The sequence below is a fragment of the Schistocerca americana genome, chromosome X (assembly GCF_021461395.2).
Source record: "Schistocerca americana isolate TAMUIC-IGC-003095 chromosome X, iqSchAmer2.1, whole genome shotgun sequence".
Taxonomy (NCBI): Eukaryota; Metazoa; Arthropoda; class Insecta; order Orthoptera; family Acrididae; genus Schistocerca; species Schistocerca americana.
The window spans coordinates 684,601,090-684,623,798 of NC_060130.1; the positions used below are offsets into that span (position 1 = coordinate 684,601,090).

The 22,709-nt window shown below is 39.9% G+C and overlaps 1 protein-coding gene across 2 annotated transcripts in view; it reads right to left on the reverse strand.

Annotated features, from left to right (window-relative positions):
• The window catches only part of LOC124554803 (plastin-2), a 217,602-nt gene that overhangs the window by 17,514 nt on the left and 177,379 nt on the right, over nucleotides 1-22,709 (reverse strand). For both annotated transcript variants that reach the window (XM_047128456.1, XM_047128455.1), the window contains exon 11: nucleotides 13,457-13,558. In XM_047128456.1, the coding sequence (XP_046984412.1) occupies nucleotides 13,457-13,558 (102 nt within the window). The remainder of the gene's footprint in view (nucleotides 1-13,456; nucleotides 13,559-22,709) is intronic.

Sequence of the window (22,709 nt, forward strand, 5' to 3'; positions counted from 1 at the left end):
ATAATCTTATTAAAGGCACACAAATTTCTGTTAACTTTCACCTGCCATAATTTATTCACAGTCTTTTGAACTAGAAGTGCAACAGCCTTTGCTTTCTCAACATTTTTTGTATTTTGTTGTTACACCATGGTGGGAGTTTTTTCATCATTAATCCACTTACTTGGCAAATACTTCTCCAGAGCATGATTTACAATCCATCTGAACTTTGACCTTAATTCATGTACCTCCATCATACTGGAACTAAATGATGTCAATTCATTGTCTACGTGGGCTGCTAACAACTGTCTATATGCCCTTTCTACCAGACATACTCTCCTACCCTTCTTAATTGATTTATTAACTTCGGTTATTAAGGCTCTTATGATGACATCATGATCACTAATCCTTGTCTATACTGATACCCACGATTAGATCAGGCCTGCTTGCAGCTATGATAGCTAAATTATTTCCATTGCATGTGGGTTGCCGACCAAGCTGCTCGAGACAGTTTTTGGTAAACATGTTCGAAAGAACTTCCCAAGCCTGCCTGTCTGCACCCCCAGCAGTGAATCCGTAGACATCCCAGTCTATACTTGGTAGGTTAACCCTTTGACTGCTGGGGACATCTAAACTCGTCATGCCTCGTTGTTCCCCTGACGTACCTGATGTGTATATGCGTGACCTTGGGTTTTCCCTACAGCGCTAAGGACATGTTCACGCGTCCCGCGCCACCAGCCTTCCCACCGCTAGGGATGAGTTTAGGTGTGCTGAGTCACAGCTATTCGAGTGCTAGAGACGTGTATACACGCAGAGCTGTCTTTCCGCCGTGCTCTTCCAGTAACTGCTCAGTGGTCTGACTGTATAGTTCGAGAGTGTATAAATGTTTGTTGCTGTGTTCCCTCTTTGCAGAATTCGACTTAGATTCCTGTATTTTTATCAGTTTTCTTGTTTTCTACGTGAGAAATGTCACGTCGCCGTGGTTGCACAGATAAAGAAATCCTAGATATTCTCACTAAGAGTGAAAGTAAATGTGAATTATCTGACATTGCTAACAGTGATGAGTCTTCAACAGACTCTCGAAGCTGTAGTCCTTAGCCCTTTACATCACAAGGGAGAGCAAGAATTACAGTCAGCAGTTCTTCTGAATCCGAAAGTGACAGTGAAACAATTCGGAAAAGAGCACGCTTAAGCGACACATTTGACTGGCAAGAAACAGATTTCCAGCCGTTGAAACATTACTTCGATGACTCGAGTTCTGGATACGAATGTCAATTAGATACTGACCCAAGAATTCCTTCATTTTTTGTGAATTTCATATCTCAAAAACTGTTGCAATTTATTGCAGACAAAATAAATCGTTTTTATGTTTATACCAGAGAAAATACTACAGAATCTGTGAATTCTCGACTGTCAAAGTGGAAAGACACTGGATTTGAGGAAATTTATTGTTTTGTTGCTGTTTGACTTCTAATGGCACAAATTAAGAAGTCAAAATTAAATGATTATTGGTCCAGAGATACACTTTTGAACACACCAATTTTCAGTGGAATTATGTCCCGAGACAGTTTTTATCTACTTCTGAGAACGTTACACTTCAATGATAACTCTGCAAGTACTGGAGGCGACAATAAATTGGGACGATTGTTGACAAAGTTCGTAAGACGTTTCGTAATTCATTTCGCCCACATCACAAGCTTTGTATAGATGAAAGGCTTGTGCTGTTCGATGACAATTATCTTTTAAGCAGTTTATTCTAACCAAGTAAAGTAGATTCGGAATACAGAAATTTGTACTGTGTTACTCTCAGAGTGGGTATATTTTAGATTTTATTGTATATACAGGCGCAACAACAGAAATTGGGTTCCACAATTTGGGTAAAAGTGGCAACTTCGTGGCAACTCTCAAAGGACCATATCTGGAACAGGGTCATATCCTACATGTCTATAATTTGTACTCCAGCCCACACCTGTGCCTCTGGCTTCACAACCATGGAACAGCCGCATGTGGCACTGTTCATAAGAATAGGTGTAACCTGCCAAAACTGTAGAAGAAATTAAAACAAGGGGAAACTGAGTTTAGGTCTAGTGACAAGGTCCTTGCTATCAAGTGGTGCGATAAGAGAGGTGTACATGTTGACCACAAGTCACACAACACAAATGGCTGAAATGGAGAAGATTGACAGAAATACTGGTGAAAAAATAAAGAAACCGCAGTGTATTGTAGATTACAATTCAACTACTGGTGCAGTTGGCTGTTGTGAAATGTTACTGAGCTCGGAGGGATCAGTGCATAAGACTATGAAATGGTATAAGAAATATTTTTTTCACATTCCGGATTTGTGCATTCTAAATGCTCATGCTCTCCGCCAGTCGGTAACAGGACAAAAAAATGGAACTCGCAGAGTTTCACTTTTCTCTTGCAAGGGAGATTGTAGAAAAATATGCTACAGAATGGAGAAAAGCTGGTAGGGGAAGGCACTACGATGACAAGAATCCTCTGCAATTCACAGGGAGACATTTCCTGGCTGTTATCGTGAGTGAACATTTGCAGAAAATTACACTAACATGCAGACACATGGTTTGCATGAAACAGAAAGTGCACCAGGAAACTAGATACCAATGCAAAACTTGCAATGTTCCATTATGTGTTGTATCCTGCTTTGAGACTTATCACCCAAAGAAGCATTACTAATTATTGGGAACTCAATCTGAGAAAATTTATTGGTGCTTCTGAATGAATTACCAAGAAAAATGCAAATACATATATAAATCTATTTTTAACTTCGCCAGTACCGGTCCAAAACCCGGATCAAAAACAAGGACGGGAAATAGACGCAACAGGTGTAAAATTATTCAAACAAAACCTGACTACTTCGTATGTAGCAGTTTACTGGCAAATGAATGGACTTCACGATTGAGATGGCGCAATCGCTGAACTGTGGCAAATGTGATTAGGCCGAGTACATTGTGCCAGTATAAAAAAAACCATGTATTAATCTGTGCACGATACATTTAAATTATTAACACGTAACATGGCCAGTTATATTCTTTTATCCTTAGTAGTACAAATGTAGATTACATTCGGTCTACTTGTACAAAACATGTTTTCCATAACTGATTTAAATGCCTTTGACCAATGAGAAACAACATGCCAAAGTCAAAACTCTTTTCTTAGTGCAATTTTTCTTGCTATCTTGCCTCTGTTGTTAGCCAATATCGAAAATTGAACTCCTTGTTCTGGGGGGTTTAAAATTTGTTGTTCGAATGAGACTGCCTTTGAAGCATTAACAGAAAATGGTACTTGAAAAACAAGTATCGAATATACCCTGTTTTCATCTTTTCATAAAAATCAACATCCTTTCGACTAATTTGTAGATTGGAAAATAGGAGGGGAATAAAAATTTCTATTCCTTATCGTTGTGCAGTCAATCTATTGCACTCTAAATTTCATTTTCATCATGCATTCACACTACTAGATATGCTAACCTGAAATTTACATTGTTTTCGGGCCTGATTTTTGCACCCAACTTTCATTCCAGTTGTACAGTTTGGTAAGTTTTACTAAGCATAGTTTTTTAGCAAAATCGGAACGAAAATACCGCATTTTTGACGTTCCTACTAAATCTTCAGTTTTGCGCTTAATTCATTCAGTGCTGAAAAGTGCTTTGGAAATGAAACTTTCTATTTAAGAACCTCGTGTTGTTAGGTTACTATGTGCCAAGTTTCACGTTCATCATAGCATTAGTTCAGGAGATGCAAGAAGCCAAATTTCGAAATTCTTTCGGGCGCCTATTTTTTTGGCCGATTTACCCACAATTTTCTAGCTCAATAATATAGCTCGTAAAATTCTTTTCGTTATTATTCTTAAGAGAATGCATAAAGTTGTACAAGATGGCCAAATTTTATTTTTTACAAAAACTATGGTCCGAGACATTACAGCTCCAAGTCTCCAAAATTTCACACTGGCTCTGCACGAGTCGTATTCAGCCAAGAAATATTCAGCACAGGGCACGTTGGGCAGTGGGCTGATCCGGTCCCAGCGGCGACTCTGAGGGACGGGCACGCAGCGCAAGTAGACTGATTACGCCTCAGTTCGCAGCGTGCCAAGCAGGTGACGCGCCTTTTGGTTGAGGGCCCTCCACGTGGTTCTAAACATAGGGACCCTGGTCGACCCCAGGAACAATGCTGCAAACTGCAAGCTCCACTTGCACCCCCACAACCAAGGCCACCAGTCTTCACCACCTCTGCCACCCACCTGTACAAACTGAGGACAGCCTCAGAACCCAAGTGATAGGCATCATCGGTGGTAACGTGTGTTAGAACTTGCAGTTGACTGAACCCTGCATGCTTGATAGCCACAGACATGGCATCCTCCACATCTCTGATTCACAATGCTTCATTCCTCCAACATATCTAACAGTGGACTACTCGACATGCCACGGCAGCCATGGCCTGAGGCGAACACTACTCTACTCTTCGAATAAGTGTAAGTGTTCAAATGTAGTACCCCAACTTCAGTACCCTTAGTGAACCACTTTTCAAATGACCATACACAGAAGTAGATTTGTGGGTAGGTCAGCACAGGAATTTCTAATGCAGTTGATCATGCCTTCATGACATGTTGGCACTTGCTGGTACACATTATCTTTTAAATATCCCTATAGAAAAAAGTAAGGCGACCTAGCGAACCAATTAATATAGCCACCTCTGGCAATCCACCGAACAGTGTTAACATGGTCTAATCCCTCCTGTGCTTCAATTGTGTAACGTGCTGGGCAACATTCATGCTGAAACCACATATGTTGCCGAACTTAAAAAAAAAAAAAAAAAAAAAAAAAAAAAAAAAAAAAAAAAAAAAAAAAAAGGTTCAAATGGCTCTGAGCACTATGGGACTCAACTTCTGAGGTCATCAGTCCTCTAGAACTTAGAACTACTTAAACCTAACTAACCTACGGACATCACACATATCCAAGCCCGAGGCAGGATTCAAACCTGCGACCGTAGCGGTGTCGCGGTTCCAGACTGCAGCCCCTAGAACCGCACGGCCACTACGGCCGGCTCGAACTTCCAGGGCAACTTTCTGCAGCAGCAGAACCGGTAGTTTCTGTTCCAAAAATGTTCGATATTTGTGTACATTCAGTGTGCTATCGATAAAATATGGACCAATAGGATTCTTCCCCATGATTCCACACCACACATTAACCAAAGAAGGACGTTAATGGTCAACTCGGGGATTTTTCTCTGCCTGGGGACTAGGTGGGTTGTGTTATCATCATCGTCATAGTCATCATCATCAGTCAAATTTCTGTAACCAGTGGGGATTGTCTACACTCCAGTAATGCACGAGATGGCCACACAGTGACCAAACAATTATCATCATTGCAAGTGATAGCTGTACCCTTTATTACTTTAAATGGAAAGAGTCGCTGGGTACAACTGCTTCCCTATGGAATCAAACCCGAGGTTCCATGTTTAACACTGTGTCTCACTGTAGACTGTTAATCCAGGTTCGAGCATATGGAATAGGTTCCCCGATACACGAGTTACTCTAAGACTTCAGACGTAATAGAACCCGGTATGTTGTCCTCAATGGCGAGCGTTCATCAGAAAGGGTATTGTCAGAAGCACCCCAGGGAAGTGTGATGGGACTGCTCTTATTCTTTATGGACATGAATTGTCTGACAGATAATGTGAGGATCAATCTCCTGATGATGCTGTAGTGTATGGAAAGGTGTCATCACTGAGTGACTGTAGGATGATACAAAATGAAATTTGTAACTGGTGCGACAAATGGCAGCTACCTCTAAATTTACAAAAATTTAAGGTAATGCAAATGAGTAGGAAAAGCAATCCCATAATGTTTCGAATACAGCTTTAGTAGTTTGCTGCTTGAGACAGTCATGTTGATTAAATACAGGGTTATTACAAATGATTGAAGCGATTTCACAGCTCTACAATAACTTTATTATTTGAGATATTTTCACAGTGCTTTGCACACACATACAAAAACTCAAAAAGTTTTTTTAGGGATTCACAAATGTTCGATATGTGCCCCTTTAGTGATTCGGCAGACATCAAGCCGATAATCAAGTTCCTCCCACACTCGGCGCAGCATGTCCACATCAATGAGTTCGAAAGCATCGTTGATGTGAGCTCGCAGTTCTGGCACGTTTCTTGGTAGAGGAGGTTTAAACACTGAATCTTTCACATAACCCCACAGAAAGAAATCGCATGGGGTTAAGTCGGGAGAGCGTGGAGGCCATGACATGAATTGCTGATCATGATCTCCACCACGACCGATCCATCGGTTTTCCAATCTCCTGTTTAAGAAATGCCGAACATCATGATGGAACTGCGGTGGAGCACCATCCTGTTGAAAGATGAGGTCAGCGCTGTCGGTCTCCAGTTGTGGCATGAGCCAATTTTCCAGCATGTCCAGATACACGTGTCCTGTAACGTTTTTTTCGCAGAAGAAAAAGGGGCCGTAAACTTTAAACCGTGAGATTGCACAAAACACGTTAACTTTTGGTGAATTGCGAATTTGCTGCACGAATGCGTGAGGATTCTCTACCGCCCAGATTCGCACATTGTGCCTGTTCACTTCATCGTTAACAAAAAATGTTGCTTCATCACTGAAAACAAGTTTCGCACTGAACGCATCCTCTTCCATGAGCTGTTGCAACCGCGGCGAAAATTCAAAACGTTTGACTTTGTCATCGGGTGTCAGGGATTGTAGCAATTGTAAATGGTAAGGCTTCTGCTTTAGTCTTTTCCGTAAGATTTTCCAAACCGTCGGCTGTGGTACGTTTAGCTACCTGCTTGCTTTATTTGTCGACTCCCGCGGGCTACACGTGAAACTTGCCCGCACGCGTTCAACCGTTTCTTCGCTCACTGCAGGCCGACCCGTTGATTTCCCCTTACAGAGGCATCCAGAAGCTTTAAACTGCGCATAACATCGCCGAATGGAGTTAGCAGTTGGTGGATCTTTGTTGAACTTCGTCCTGAAGTGTCGTTGCACTGTTATGACTGACTGATGTGAGTGCATTTCAAGCACGACATACGCTTTTTCAGCTCCTGTCGCCATTTTGTCTCACTGCGCTCTTGAGCGCTCTGGCGGCAGAAACCTGAAGTGCGGCTTCAGCCGAACAAAACTTTACTTTATGAGTTTTTCTACGTGTCTGTAGTGTGTCGTGACTATATGTCAATGAATGGAGATACAGTGAATTTATGAAATCGCTTCAATCATTTGTAATAGCCCTGTACCTAAGTGTGATGATGCAGAACAATAAGAAATGGCATGAACACACAAGGATCGTGCCAGGGATGGTGAATGGTTGACTTTGGTTTACTGAGAGACTTTTGAGAAAGTGTCACTTGTCTGTAAAGAAGAACACCTATAGAACACTAGTCCAAACTCCATGCTCAAAGTGTGAAACTGGACTATGCATAAAATGTTTTCAAAATTACTATTTAAGAAAACGTACTAAACACAAGTAAAATATTATTGTATGTTCATATTTCATGCAAATAATGAAATTTATCATGTCTGTACACAATAAAAGATAGTACGGAATGAAAAACGCATTGTACTCTTATTTTCCTCTGTATGACCCAGCATTGCCATATGGCAATGTATTGTTAGGAGAAAGTGAGACGTGTGGAAAAAAAAATTGATAGTTTTTAGTTACAGGCTTCTCTCTAGTTATGGTTACCAACATTTTAAGTCTTTTTTTTTTTTTTAAATAATTAGGGACATAATGGGTTAACTGAACATTCATGTGTCATAGCAGATCACTACACATTTTGTCTGGTCTTAGTATTTTATTACGAGCCACAGTTAGTTTGGTTTTAACTCCTCCGAACTAAATAGGCAGCTGGTCTGTTCAGTGTTACTGAAGCTAAGATCCTACCATGCCACATTCTCTCAGGTAATTCCATTTGCATTGGAATGTGGGATCTTGACTGCTATTAGATATTATTTGTTTGAAGTATTTCACAATTGTGTTGGCTAAGCTTCTGGTGTAAAGGGGCGCTGTCTTGTTTAATAACGGGTCAAAGTATTGCACGAAAGTGTGGGGCCAAGAGTGGCACAATATTATTCTCAATATTATTCTCAATATTTATGTCCAGGATGCGTCAGAACTCTTCCTTCATAGCAAACATGTCGGTACTCTATGATGTAGAAATCATGTATTGCAACTAAGTTGTTTGCCTTGCAAATCATAAGCAGAAATTATGCAGAATGAACTAAACAAGTCTGAAGAGTTACCTGTAAACATTTCAACAGATCAGGGGCTTATTCATGGCAGCATAGATTTGTAAACCACAACAACTAATTACATATTAAACAAGTGAATGGAATAATTTATCTGCTGTTTTCTGTGTACGAGCCCACCATGTATGCTCACTGGAAAGCTGATCTGATCTTAACTGCCAATTCTGAAACTGCTACAAGTATGCTGAACATTTCTGCTGTTGTGACAATGAGGTATTCAGTGTATCCTAAACAGTTGGAATTTCATATCTCAAAGTACCACATGGTGCTTTAATATACATCCTCCAACAAACTTCCTTATCTTTTGTAATTTACTTTCTTTCATTTTTTTGTGCACATTTATTGTGCAAATATACTTTGACTGTTGGTGTCAAATGGTTAATACAATGGAAGACTTTGGCTTTTTTGTCTCATTGATTATGTAAAGAGCTTTTACACAAGCAATGCAGAAGGCTGCTAGGCTGTAAGCAGACGGATTGCAATGGGACTTCACAATGTCACCCACCTGCCCCGGACGGCCTAATGGCATTCCTTCGTCCACCATGGGACTTAATGTCTGGCAGGTATTGCAAATGACTTCAGGAGCCCTGTAGTGTTATGTTCTACCATGTCCTAGCTGCTGGATTTGTGTTTAAATACAGCCAGGTATTGAAAATTACTCAGTTGATTTTGTTTAACATCCATTCAGCTGGCTTGGTGTCAGGTGCTGATGTATCTGGCAGACGGGTCCAAATAATAGAAGTACTCACACGGATGCAAGTCCTCTACCATTGCCCAAAGTAGATTATCAGCAAGCACAGGAGAGCATAGGGACCAGTCAATGCTTGTGGATGGCCCATTTGCAGTGTTAACAGTGTGTCACTTTCTCTGTATTGAAGATGTAGAGATCTTTTGACAAGGATGATCTCTCCGCTGCTTGAGCTTTGGGTCAAGGGTATGTAGCACCTCACTGCATGCGATGCACATGGAAATCTTCCAAGGAGAAGAAACAGATGGAGGAATTAGTGAATGAAGTTTCCAATGGCCTTGTTATCCACAAGTTGATGAGATCAGAGATACAGGGTGCACAGAGTTATTCTTCGTGGCGTGGAAACCTGAACAACTGCTTTAAGGTGGGTTTTGAAGGTAACAGACTAAGAAAGGCATGCATTAAGGATGAAAATTTTAACTCCATTTTTAGGTAATCCTCCTTATGCATGGTGCAACCTTAAAGCACAGGGTTGTCTGAAGGTTTGAATACATGCCTTGTACGCACAAGCAGAAGGGCCCACTCAAGGTAAAAAGTCTTACTTATTCCATGTGTATATTAAAATCTTTCACAACTAATTGCATTACAGGAGCCATTAATTAGAGAGCTGCTTTTCGTTTCCCATGTTTTTTTTAATGGTGGTACATGTAGGGCAGTGGCAGTCAGTGGACACACAGTAATACTTGCCACTTTGTCAGCATGTTTCCAGTTCCATTTCAATATTGATCAGTCAACACTAACCATCTCTTATCAAATCGTTCTATGCTGGGTTTCTTCAGATTTTGTGTATTTTGGGCCCAGAATTTGGCTTTTCTGTTGCACTTCATGCTGTTTGAACTGCTTTGTTGGTCCAGTTGTGTGTACAAATTGTCTCTGCAGTTTGATAGTGACCTCCAGTGGAACTGCTTTAAACATAGCCATAGGTTTAATGACACTGACATTTTATTGAATGAGAGCACCAACAGCACCAAAAAAAATTGCAAGGCTGGTTTCAACCCTAAGATCTTCCTCAGGTGTGCACAACTGAAAAGCAAGAGTCCTTTTGTCATTTGGAATGCTCTGAAAACACACAACTGGAGCTGCCATTCAATAAAATTAGTACTGGTAGCTGCAGAAGCCCTCCAACTACGAAAAAAATGTAGGACAAAATAACAAACATTGATATTATTGAGGCCAGGATAGCAGGCCTCTATGGGGGGTGGTAGGGTCAGGTTGGCAGAGGTCAGGAGGCCAGTAATCCATCACCCTGGGTGGGGTAGCAGTGGAGTGGTCAGTCAATGCCTGGTAGCCATCTCTTACGACCCGAGCCGAGGTCGCATTATCAGGAGGTCGAGTGAAGAGCGGGGTTAAGTTATCCTGTGGAGCAGCAGGGTGCTAATGAAACACCATTCATTTAAACAATCTTTCATTGGTGGGAGTTTTACAATTGCTCCATCTTCTTCCTGGTGTTGCCTCACAGTCGCCCTGCTGAGTCTGTGCTGCTTGAAACAGCAAGGTGGCACTTCAGTACCTGGAGAGGAACTTGCTAGGCGCATGTCCTGCCATTGTCTGTGGCCAGTGATGTGGCCTGTCATAAGAGTGTGGCAGCCATGTGTGTCTGCAGCCTGGCATCACTGTGGACCTCTGCTGGAGCCTCAGCACTCTCCACGAGTGAAGTTGCACTAACGATCCATACCAGAATACTGCATATCCCTGTAGTCAGTTGTTGAGATGGTGGAAGACTTAACAGCAACACGGAGGAGAGCCCGAGTGGTGGTCCCAGCATATTCCCACTCAGGTGGCTCTAATACTGCCCCAGAAATCCCCACTCCCTATCCTCAGTCAGTCACCATTGTGATCAGCAGGACTGCAACTTGCCTAACAGTCTCCTTCAGTGTAGCAGTGGGCTACAAGTTGGCAGCAACTTTTAGACACTTGTTGAATTCACCGAAACAGCCTGCAAGTTAACAGAGCTTGTTTTCAATTCGTATCCGTGATGCCGATGGAATGGCTGCACTCTGAGATTGAGATTGTGATTGAGCTTGAGGGGGACAGAGGTTTTATAGCATGCAATGACACGATGCCCTCCTGCCACACTGGTGACTGAATGTGTTCCAGTTTTCTGAGCCACTCAGCTGCTCTAGTGTTTAACTTCAGGGTTTCAGGATGTTCTTGTGACTTCTCTAAGTGGTGTTACTACATTTAGCCTTATTACAGACAGTGTTCTGTCCGCTCCACATTGTTGCCAAAGTTCTGAATCAGTTGTTCTTGGCTTTCATCGCACAGAATCTGATGAAATGAGTGCATAGCTTGTTTGTACTTAGGGGCTCCTGTGCTAACACTCAGTTATGACACCGCTGCCTAGTTGGTAGACAGGTCCCATTTAGTGACATCTCAGTCAGTGTCTAACAAACTTTATTGCAACTAGAATAATCATGGTAATGTGCTGAGAAATCAGCACCATCAGGATGCAAGTGGCACACTCCCTGCGAGGTGGTGTGGCTGTGTGCAGATGGTATGACAGCTTGCAGCATTGTGCAGCCAATGGGTGTTGGTGGCAGCAATTGTGCAAGCATGCTGATCACAGTAGTGGGCAGCAGCTTGCAATTCAGACTACAGACTGCTAAGCAGCACAAGATGGGGCACGCAGAATCACACCATGGTTCCAGTATAGATGAGACGGCTCACAGCAGCAGCAGTGCCTATCCAAATGAGCAGAGGCAGGAAGCAAGGAGTTTGCTTAAATGGGTGATGGTGGCTGAAAAGCCTCAGGCTTGAAAGACAGACTTCAAGATGAGGGGAGGGGGGGGGGGGGGTTTGGCAGTGACACAGGTAGGCCCACAGGTGTTGGAGGGCACCAAGTCCGCAGCATTGGACTCACCAGCAGCAAGGCTGCTTGCTGCAGCGAGAAGCAACAGAATCCAGAGGTGGAGACTGAACAATCCATGTATACTCAGACTTGCAGACCATCCAAATCCTACTATGCAACAGGCATTTAACAACTGTTTGATATCTAATGCATTAGATGGAATGGAAGAGGATGATATGTATGAAGAACTGAGCAAGAACAAACCGAGTGACAGTGATTCAGAATTACCTAATTGATATTTGAAATATTTTGTAAAGTTTGTATTATAAATCTAATAAAATTTTGTTTTATATTTTTGCTCTTAATTTGACAAGTGTTGCTCGTCACACATTTGAAGACTTCACTAAAAACCTACTATGAAAAGCAGACTGGCGAAGCCTCTCGGTTCAATTTCTGTCAATATGGCTGACACTGTCTAACATTTTCCTACTACTGACAAAAAAGTTCCAAAGAATTGTGAATCACGCACACTCTTCACTGCACAAATAATATGAACGCAAACATTACACCATCTATTCTTCCACATTCACTGATATCTCATCTAAATCGTGTTCATCTAACAAACTCGAGTGAGCCAACGGCCAACGTGGAAGAATACACGTATTATGTAATGTTTTCACTCATTTGTTCTTAAACTGAATAGTGATACAGTCAGAAATGAAGCACAGCAACTGACTTCTAGTGTCAATTTTTGAATCTTAAATGACTAGAAATTCTGTGCAGACAAGTTATGTGGTTTTAAATGTTTGAAAGAATAAATAACATTGCTTAAGCTCAACTGCTAGGCTTACAACTTGGACCAAACTACTGTAGCTGCAGCTTTATCCATTCTATCTAATTTGTATTTCGTGTTAGGAAGAACCAACTTTATTTCGACTGAAGTGTAGCCTAAAACGGTCCCCCCACCCCTGAAATTCGAGTCCCATTTTTAGGTCAGTGGCATATGTATGCTACAGGTCTATACAATTCAATCAGCCAGGTCCACACCTGTGCAAGTAAGCCTCATACAACTGAGTTTTAGAATATTCTCCAGAGAGTGCTTGCTAATGATTGCTTGGCCTCAACAGCCATTCATTCTATCAATATACAGCACACCTTGTTTGTTTGTAAATAGAGGTTTTGCAGGTGACAGTTACTTTGGATACTAGCAGGTGGTTGGCTGTGCATGCTGTTTTGAACGGAGAGTTGTGAAATAGCAACCTTATTCATTTGTGTAAAATTATAATACTAGAAGTCCACATGAAAACAATTAAGTACAAGCCCTAATGCATATTTGCAACATGTACATTTTCCAGGTTTCAGGAATAGAAGAACAGCGAGTTCTCTATCATTCTACGCTTTACTAGCCCTCACGAGCAGGAAAAAAGAATGCAGATTAATTCCAAGGTGACAACTTGGCAACAATGTACACACTTTGCCTTGAAAGGGAAAAAATGCATTGTTACATTATACAACCGTACTCAAATCGGTTTTCTGCAGACAAAAATCCAAATGGTAGCACTGAATACATGTATTACAGCATTAAAGAATATTTTGTAAGATGACATAACTTATCCTCACACAAGCATGGCTATTTTATCACAGTTGCTCGAGCAGATAATTCTTACCTCTTCTGTGCCACCTTCTCGTACTAAGTCATAGTTAATAGTTCCTGGTTTAATTGCATCAATGAGGTCAATCACTACTCTTGCATCTGCTAAAGATGAATCCTGTAATGTAAACAAATAATAAGATCCTCTGCTGAAATGAAGTACAAAGAAAAGTGATTTTTAACATTGTGCCAACAACGATTATGCCATTACATACAGTTAAATTTATTTTATTACTGAAATAAGTTACTTTTATTTCATATTGACCATTTGATAACATACTGCACTCAAAGTCTGCTATCTGTCACACTTTCGTCACTCCATTTATGAAATTATTATGTGGTAAAAGTAACTGCTGCTGCCTCAGCAGTATCTATAATACTAGTATGGGCATAGATACAGATATAATGGACAGTGTAATTTACAGACATTAAGTCTGTCAGAAAGAACACTTAGCAAGACAAATTATATAATAACAGTGCTTTGAATCTGAAAGACAGGCATAAAATTGCTGAATGAATCTCTCTCTTCATTATAACCACATTTTACTCAGAAATGAATCTGTAGTTGTGAAACCTTGTGCTTTTTTTTATTTATTCTCAATCTCTTGCAGTCAGTATTCTGCTACTACTCATAGCAAATTTTAACTGCAACGTATAAAGAAACAAAGGTGCATGTTATGCTGAAATTCCAAGAGTTAAAATACATGAAATTAAAGAGATTTTAAGTTGTAAAAAGCACTTCACTAAAAAAGTTCTTTTTTCATAAGAAATATTCTCTTGTTCATTGATTTGAAAACTGTATCAGTTAAAAATTAAGACCTAGATGGCAACAAATCCACTCACAATTTCACTTTTGACATAATGCGTTTCCAATTAGATGATATCTCCAAGGGCTGACACTACTACCTTCTCTAAATCAAATGTATAATTTTGCGTGTCAAGACATTATACTACGCTGAAAAATTGTATCATTTCATGACCCTGTAAAATCCTTCGAAATATAACAAACGTGTACAATACTACGATGTCACACTGCAACTGTTTTTTATTTCTGAAATTAAATTTTATCTGACTATTCTTCACCAATACTATTTACCACACATTAAATTGAATTCTCTCTCCTATTTTTTGTTACATTTCAATCCACAATTCCTCTGCTTCAATGATCAGTTCAAATCCAATACACACAAGTTAGAACTTAAAATTTATGGAACTCTGTCAGCAACACATTTGATGCCACCAAAGATGCTACACTGCACAAAATCCAAACAAAGCACAGTCAGTCCAATTCAGACAACTTGCAGGTAAAACAACAATCCAAAAATTAAGAATCGTTACCTGTCTTCATGTATGGAATTATGGAAATACAAATCTTTTCCCACTGCATGCTTTTTACCAACTTTGAACAACAAACACATCTGGTAAAATGTAACCCCAGTGTTTCAGTATTTTACATAGCAACTACAGATTTACTGCAGATACTGTAACAATTATCAGCACCTCCTGCGAGACACCATGCTGTGGCTTGTCTGAATGACGTAAAAATATTGTAATACCTATAATTCATAGTTGTCGGATTTTAGCACAAGTTCTGAACTGCCTGTGTGAGAGACAGCTACACATGTCTACTTTAGTCATTTACTGTCATATAGAATAGCAGTTAGACTTTCCTCTTGTCAGCATTTTTGCCGATTACCATATTGGTTTTTCTGTTACTCTGAGCATAATTTTTATCAAAAGCTTGTTTTTGTAAGTATCCTTTCATTCTAACCCAAAAGAATTCCACTGCATTTAAATAACATATGATGCAAAGGAGCATCTAAGAATGAAATGTCTTTATTAATTGAGGATGACTTTAAACTGATGGTTTTCATTACTCATAGAAGTAACTTGGGGTTTAGTTCAAGAAAACTGGGTGATAAACTAAAGTCTTTGGTACTAGTTGGGCTATATAAAGCATTGTATTTCCTTTCGAAACTATTAGCAGTAATCTCACCATTGGGTATTCACAACTTGGTTTAAGAAAAATGCTCTGTTCAGCAACAGATTTACCTCAATCATCAATTTAATTTACCAGATTATTCCCATTTCAAAGAAGGGTTATCAGACTGATTCACTGCATTAGTGTACCTATAGTACATACACTAATGTGTTTCAGAATTACAGACCATTTTTTATGCTCATGTCGTATGACATTTTCAAAGACAGAACTCTCCTCTATTGGAGTCTACATGGAGTCCAGAAAAACCCTTCTTCATTAGTCTCTGTTCATTCTGCTTGACCATAAGATCTAGATGGCAGCAGTGGAGGTTGTGCCCAGGTTGATACCATGGTCCTATAGTATCAGAAGGACTTTAGTATAGTTTCACACTGCTGCCTACTGTACACAATAAGAGCCTACAGAATTTCAGCCCGTTTCAAGACTGGACTGAAATACCTAGCAACAACAACATGATATGCCATTCACATTGAGAAGAAATTGTTGGGCATCAAAGTTATTTTAGGTATACCGTAAAGGTGTGTTACAAGGCTGTTACTGTTCTCACTACTGTACATAGCAAAGTTGCATTGCATGAAAAATTTTAGCGGAATTTATGAAGACCCGGCAAATGACCAATACTTACAGCAGGGATTGGCAGAGGATGGTCAACATAAACAAAATGTTGCATACAATGACAAAATAGGGAGAAAGACCATTTACCATTTTATTACATGGTTGATAGTAAATTATTCACTACAAACATTTACAATCATAAACTATTAAGGAGTATGCATCACAAGCAATTTAAACATAAAAACAGTTTTAACAAAAGCAGGCTTCATGTATTCATTGGATAATTCCTTAGAAGATTTAATCCATCCACAAAGGCAGTAGCTTACAAAAACCAGATACAACCTTTTGAATAATGCTTTCTAGCATGGGTCACCTACCTAATGGGATTAATGGAGGTAGAGAAGATCCGAAGAAGTGGAGGATCTTGCCGAGAATCCAAGAAAATTATGGTCCTATGTAAAATGACTACGTGAGTAGATTATTTGTATTCAGTCATTTGTCGACTACTTTGGTGTCTAAATAGAAGACAGGAAAATGAAAATAGAAGGTTAAAATTTTGTATTTAAAAAATCATTCATGCATGCATGAGGATTACATATAATTGTTTCATTGTCGCATTCATTCCCATATATGGAGGCTAACAAACAGGCATCACTGTTATTGAGAAGTCACTGAGAGTTGAAAACAAATACGTCATCACATACAGGTGTAATCTCAGTTTGGTTTTACAGAGGGTCCTCTGTGTCACTGACTCCACACTTAACTCACAGTTATTGTTACTCTCATGCCCAGCACAAAGTCCCAAGTCACTGGAAAAAAGTGAAGGTAACACATGTAAATAAGAAAAGTAAAAGAACGGCCTCGCAAAATTACAGACCAATATCCTTTAAGTCAGTCTGCTTCGGTATTCTTGAGCATATTCTAAGTCTCAATATAATAAATTTCATTGAAACAAAAAAGCTTCTGTCCAGCAATCAGCATAGATTTAAAAGCATTGCTCGTGTAAAACTCCCACTTATTCTTTTCTTGCACAACATCCTGCAAAACAAGTATGAAGAGTAACACGAAGATTCCATATTCCTAACTTTCCAGAAAGCATTTGAACAGTGCCTCAATGCATACTGTTAAAGTCTCAGCATATGGAATATGTTCTCAAATACATGAGTGGATCGAATACTTCAACTAATAGAACCAAGTACGTTCAACTGGACAATGAATGTTCATATCGTGCACGGATATCGTCCACCCTCTGTAATTTTAAAAAAAAAAAAAAAAAAAAAAAAAAAAAAAAAAAAAAAAAAAAAAAAAAAAAAAAAAAAAAAAAGAGAGAGAGAGAGAGAGAGAGAGAGAGAGATCTCATCGAGAGAATCTGTAAGATACATCTAGATGCTCGCTAAGAAGCACTCACAACATAAAGATGAAGAAAAATATGGGGGGGGGGGGGGGGGGGCAGATACAGCAGTACAATAGCACTGCTCTTTGTTCTCTATGTGCATAAATGGTCTGGTGGATACAATGAGCAGCAATCTGCCACTTTTTGCTAATGAAGCTATAGTGTACAGAAAAGTGTTGTCATCGAGTGACTGTACAAGGATACTCGATGATTTACATTGAATTTGCATTTTGTTGTTATGAATAACAGTTTGCTCTAAATCAGAAATGCTCAGAGCACAGCCTGCAGACCACATGTGGTCCACCTCTGATCTGATGGCAACCCACCTCTCTTCGTTTGTTCTTTAATTTTAATTTTTTTTTTTTTATTTCAACCACCTTTCCTTTCCCTCCCGGAAAATGTGGTGGGAGGGTCTTGTGTAAACCACTAAATGGCATATTCCAGTAGTACCATTTATGAAAAAATGATTTAAACTATTTTTTTAAAACTATTGTTTATCAGTACACGTGCGACAGCATTTCCAAACACTGCGCATAAAAATGGAATTTTCTGGTGCTCATACCTCTGGTTCTATCGCTGATAAAAAGGTAGGGTCAATTGTTTTGGATAGCCCTTGGACTACGGGCGACTTGCATACACAACAGAAGGATTGTCTTAGTGTCACTATTCTACAGTACGGGGGGGGGGGGGGGGGGGGGGGGGGAGCAATGAACATTACATACTTCCTCCTCCTGAGACAACTGGAGCAAATCGGTTGGTTGTTTTTGCATTTGATGTGGTCCACAGCGCGCTTGATATGACTTATGGAGACATCGTTAGTTCATGAGCAGTTCTCAGGAATCCCCCCCCCCCCCCCCAAAAAAAAAAAAAAAAAAACCCACCACCAGCAGTGGACCAAAATCCAGCAGCGGATTGCAAAATGGCTATGCAAAGCAAATAACCAAAACTAATTTTGCACAAAAAATAAACATATTTGCATGTTTATTTAAAAGACTGCCTCATTTTACCTTCCTCAGTACTTTTAAAAATTTTGGCATTCGAACATATTCCCACTTTTTTATGCTGAGGGAGAAGACAGTAGCAGTGGCAAAGAGACAGAAAAGTAACAAATACTGGAAGACAGTGGAGAGTGGTTGTGTTATAGAAAGAGCGAAGGACACAATGGCAGCGTGAGAGAAAGAGGACACAGCGAAAGGCAAAGGTCCCGAGTTCAAGTCTCGGTCTCGCACACAGTTTTATTCTGCCGGGAAGTTTCAACTTACAGTGATGGATTAGAGGGTGTGAGTTACAGTTATGGGAGCTTGTGGGAATCTGAGGTGAGTTTCATGTTAAAAACATGCAAATATGTTTGCACATCAAAATTTTTGGAATAATTTTTACAGGAGCTGAGAGAGGTAAAATGTGGCAGCTGGTACCCCAGTTTTCAGTCTCTCTTTTAAATAAGCAGGAACATATTTGCATTTTTTGTGCTACGATAGCATTTTTCCACTGGTTTTATTTTTCTAGGGCCCTTGTGTAGTAACAGGAGGTGCTTGCAGTCCACAGTACTAGCAAGTCTGTACACCCCTGCTCTACATGAAGGAAAGTGGAAGTTAATGCAGATGAGTAAGAGAAAACATTCAGATACAGTATTAGTGGTTGGCACAATCACATCAATGAAACGTTTAGGAGTAAAGGTGCAAAGCAATATGAAATGGAATGAACCCATACGGTCAGTAGTAGAGGAGGTCAATAGTCAACTATGGTTAATTGGGAAAATTCTAGGGAAGCACAGCTGATCTATAAAGAGTAGTACGTACAGAACCCTTGTTTGACAAGGTTGGATTAAAGGAAGAAATCAAAGAAGATCAAAGGCATACTGCTAGTTCCCCCCCCCCCCTCCCCCCCTCCAGAACGTTTGATCAACACTTATTATAGAAATGGCCCATAGGCCCATGAACTCCAATTTGAATCCCTGGAGGTAAGACAATGTCCTTTCTGTAGAACACTACTGAGAAACTTTTAGAGAACCAGCATTTGTAACCAACTGCAGAAACATTCTACCACCACCAATATACACCTATTGTAAGGACTCTGACAACAAGCTAACAGAAATTACCGTATTTACTCGAATCTAAGCCGCACTTTTTTTCCGGTTTTTGTAATCCAAAAAACTGCCTGCGGCTTAGAATCGAGTGCAGAGTAAGCGGAAGTTCTGAAAAATGTTGGTTGGTGCCGCCACAACTAACTTCTGTCGTCGAATATATGTAGCACTACGCTGGCATGCTTTGCAGGCACAAAGATAAATACTGGCGCCAAAACCTCTGAGTCGGTAAAAAAAAAAAAAGTGGAAGACTAGCTTTCTCCTCCACCACGAGTTTTGACCACTGCATTTTCATACATTATCCAATGAAGTAAATACAAATTCTGTATTGTTCATCTTCGAATGTAGCAGCACTTCAATGTACTACGAAAATCCGACTGGCAAGACTGTTTGGGATGTTTGTCAATATAGCCAACTCTACATTCTGAATTTTTTCCTACCTGTGAGAAGAGATGGTTGCTAATAGGAACTTTTATGAATTGTGAATCACATGAAGTATTCTCTTTACCATAAGAATAATACAAATATAAACATTTTGCCACGTATTCTTTCGTGTTTGCTGCTATCTCATTTAAATCCTGTCTGCCTAATAAACTATGAAACTAGAGTGAGACAACAGCAAACGCGGAAGAATATACATATCATGTCATGTTTATATTCGTATTATTCTTATGCCTAACAGTGATACAGTCAGAAATGAAGCACGGCAATTGACTAATTTTTAAATCTAAAATGACTAATTTCTGTGCAGAATGTAATGTACTAAGGGGCGTCTGCAGAGATTTTCAAATGGAGAAAAATTTCCGATAAACTCTCGTTCAGAACATCATCCATCATACTCAGTCTATTATTTGGTTCTTGTTGATCATTATCAAAGAAAGCAGCAGTGTAAGTAACAGCAAATAGCAGTCTCTTGAGCGGTGACAAGTCATAAATACTCATTATCAGAATGCGGCAAACAATGCATGACACAGTACAGTAATGCATTTTCAGCTTAGAGTGACGTAAGCACTTATAACAAAGAGAACGGCACATATCAGATCAAAGAAAAATAAGCAATCAATTCAAACCAGACGAGGCACGCGAAAAAGGAGGGGTACTCGTATAAATACAGTTGGAGCATCTGACGCATTGCAATGGCTACCTGGTAAAGCGTAACTGCTAAGCTTATGACTCGAACCAAACAACTGTAGCTGTATCATCATTCATTCGACCTAAATTGTGTCTCATATTACAATGGACCAACTTTGTTTCGATTTGGAGGTGCGGCCTAAAACTTTTCTCTACCCTTGAATTTCGAGTCTCAAATTTCAGGTGCGGCCTAGATTCGAGTACATACGGGAGTGTTCATATGAAGACAGACATTCATTTTACCTCGTTCTGTTTGCGAGTGGTACAGGGAAGAGAGTGGCCAGTAGTCGTAAAAGGTACCCTCCACTATGCACCATATGCTCACTTGTGGAGCATATTTTTTTTATATAATATATATATATATATATATATATATATATATATATATATATATATATATATATATATATATATATAACACACCAGGTGATCAAAAAGTCAGTATAAGTTTGAAAACTGAATAAATCACGGAATAATGTAGATAGAGAGGTACAAATTGACACACATGCTTCGAATGACATGGGGTTTTATTAGAACCAAAAAAAAAAAAAAAAAAAAAAAAAAAAAAAAAAAAAAAAAAAAAATACAAAAGTTCTTATGTTTGACAGATGGCGCTTCATCTGATCAGAATAGCAATAATTAGCATAACAAAGTAAGACAAAGCAAAGATGATGTTCTTTACAGGAAATGCTCAATATGTCCACCATCATTCCTCAACAACAGCTCTAGTCGGGAAATAATGTTGTGAACAGCACTGTAAAGCATGTCCGGAGTTAAGGTGAGGCATTGGCGTCGGATGTTGTCTTTCAGCATCCCTAGAGATGTCTGTCGATCACGATGCACTTGCGACTTCAGGTAACCCCAAAGCCAATAATCGCAAGGACTGAGGTCTGGGGACCTGGGAGGCCAAGCATGACGAAAGTGGCAGCTGAGCACGCAATCATCACCAAACGACGCGAGCAAGAGATCTTTCACGCGTCTAGCAATATGGGATGGAGCGCTATCCTAATAAAACCCCATGTCATTCCAAGCATGTGTGTCAATTTTTACGTCTCTATCTACATTATTCCGTGGTTTATTAAGTTTTCAAATTTATACCGATTTTTTGATCAACCGGTATAGAGAGAGATGTAGAAGAACAGTATGTTTCATCACAGGTTCATTTATCAAACGTGAAAGCATCAGTTCCAGTGGCAGAAACATTGAAAGGCGATTGTTTACACTTTGCTGACTGGAGATCAATTTTGACCTTAGTTCAGGACTACACTACTATATCACAATATACTTTGATCCAGCGAACAAGGATCAGTGTATATCCAAATTAGTTTGTAATGTGCTTGGCAACACTAATAAAATCAGCTATCTATACAATTATTGTACTTCAACTGGAGATACTAATCTCACATCATACATACACAATATTTATTACTGAAGTAGTTATGTTACAAAGATGGATTCACGTATTTCCCAAGATCTCTAACAAGACTGTATAAAAGTAATTGTTAAGTGTCACACATTTCAACTGACCACAACAGAATCCTTCAGTGGATGAAAGGTGATCTAGAACAAAAATTTTTTTTTTTTTTTTGTGGTTTTCGGGCGCACAACTTCAGTGGTCATTAGCGCCCTGACTACTCTAAGAATGCACCGCGAGGTACAAGTTGACAACAACAACTAAAAGGGAAAACACAATAAAAGACAGACTGACAGGCATAGGACTAAAAAACATCATCAAATGTCCTTAGCGAGGTTTGTCAAATTGATAAAACAAAGAACACGAGCAGCTGCTCGTGGGTCATCCGCTAAAATGGCATCTAAAGTATTAGGCAGGTTAAGATCGAGGCGCAGTGTGTTAAGATCTGGACAGGACATTAAAATGTGTCTAACCGTCAGCAAGTGCCCACATGGGCAGAACGGCGCTGGCGCAGCCGTCAGCAGATGGCGATGGCTGAACCGGCAGTGTCCAATTCGTAACCTTCCTAAAACAACCCCCTCCCGCCGAGAAGGGGGTGAGGAGGACGTCCAAGCCACGGGAAGAGGTTTTAAGGCCCGAAGCTTGTTGTCGGTAAGTCCAGCCCAATCGGCATGCCACAGCGACAACGCGCCGA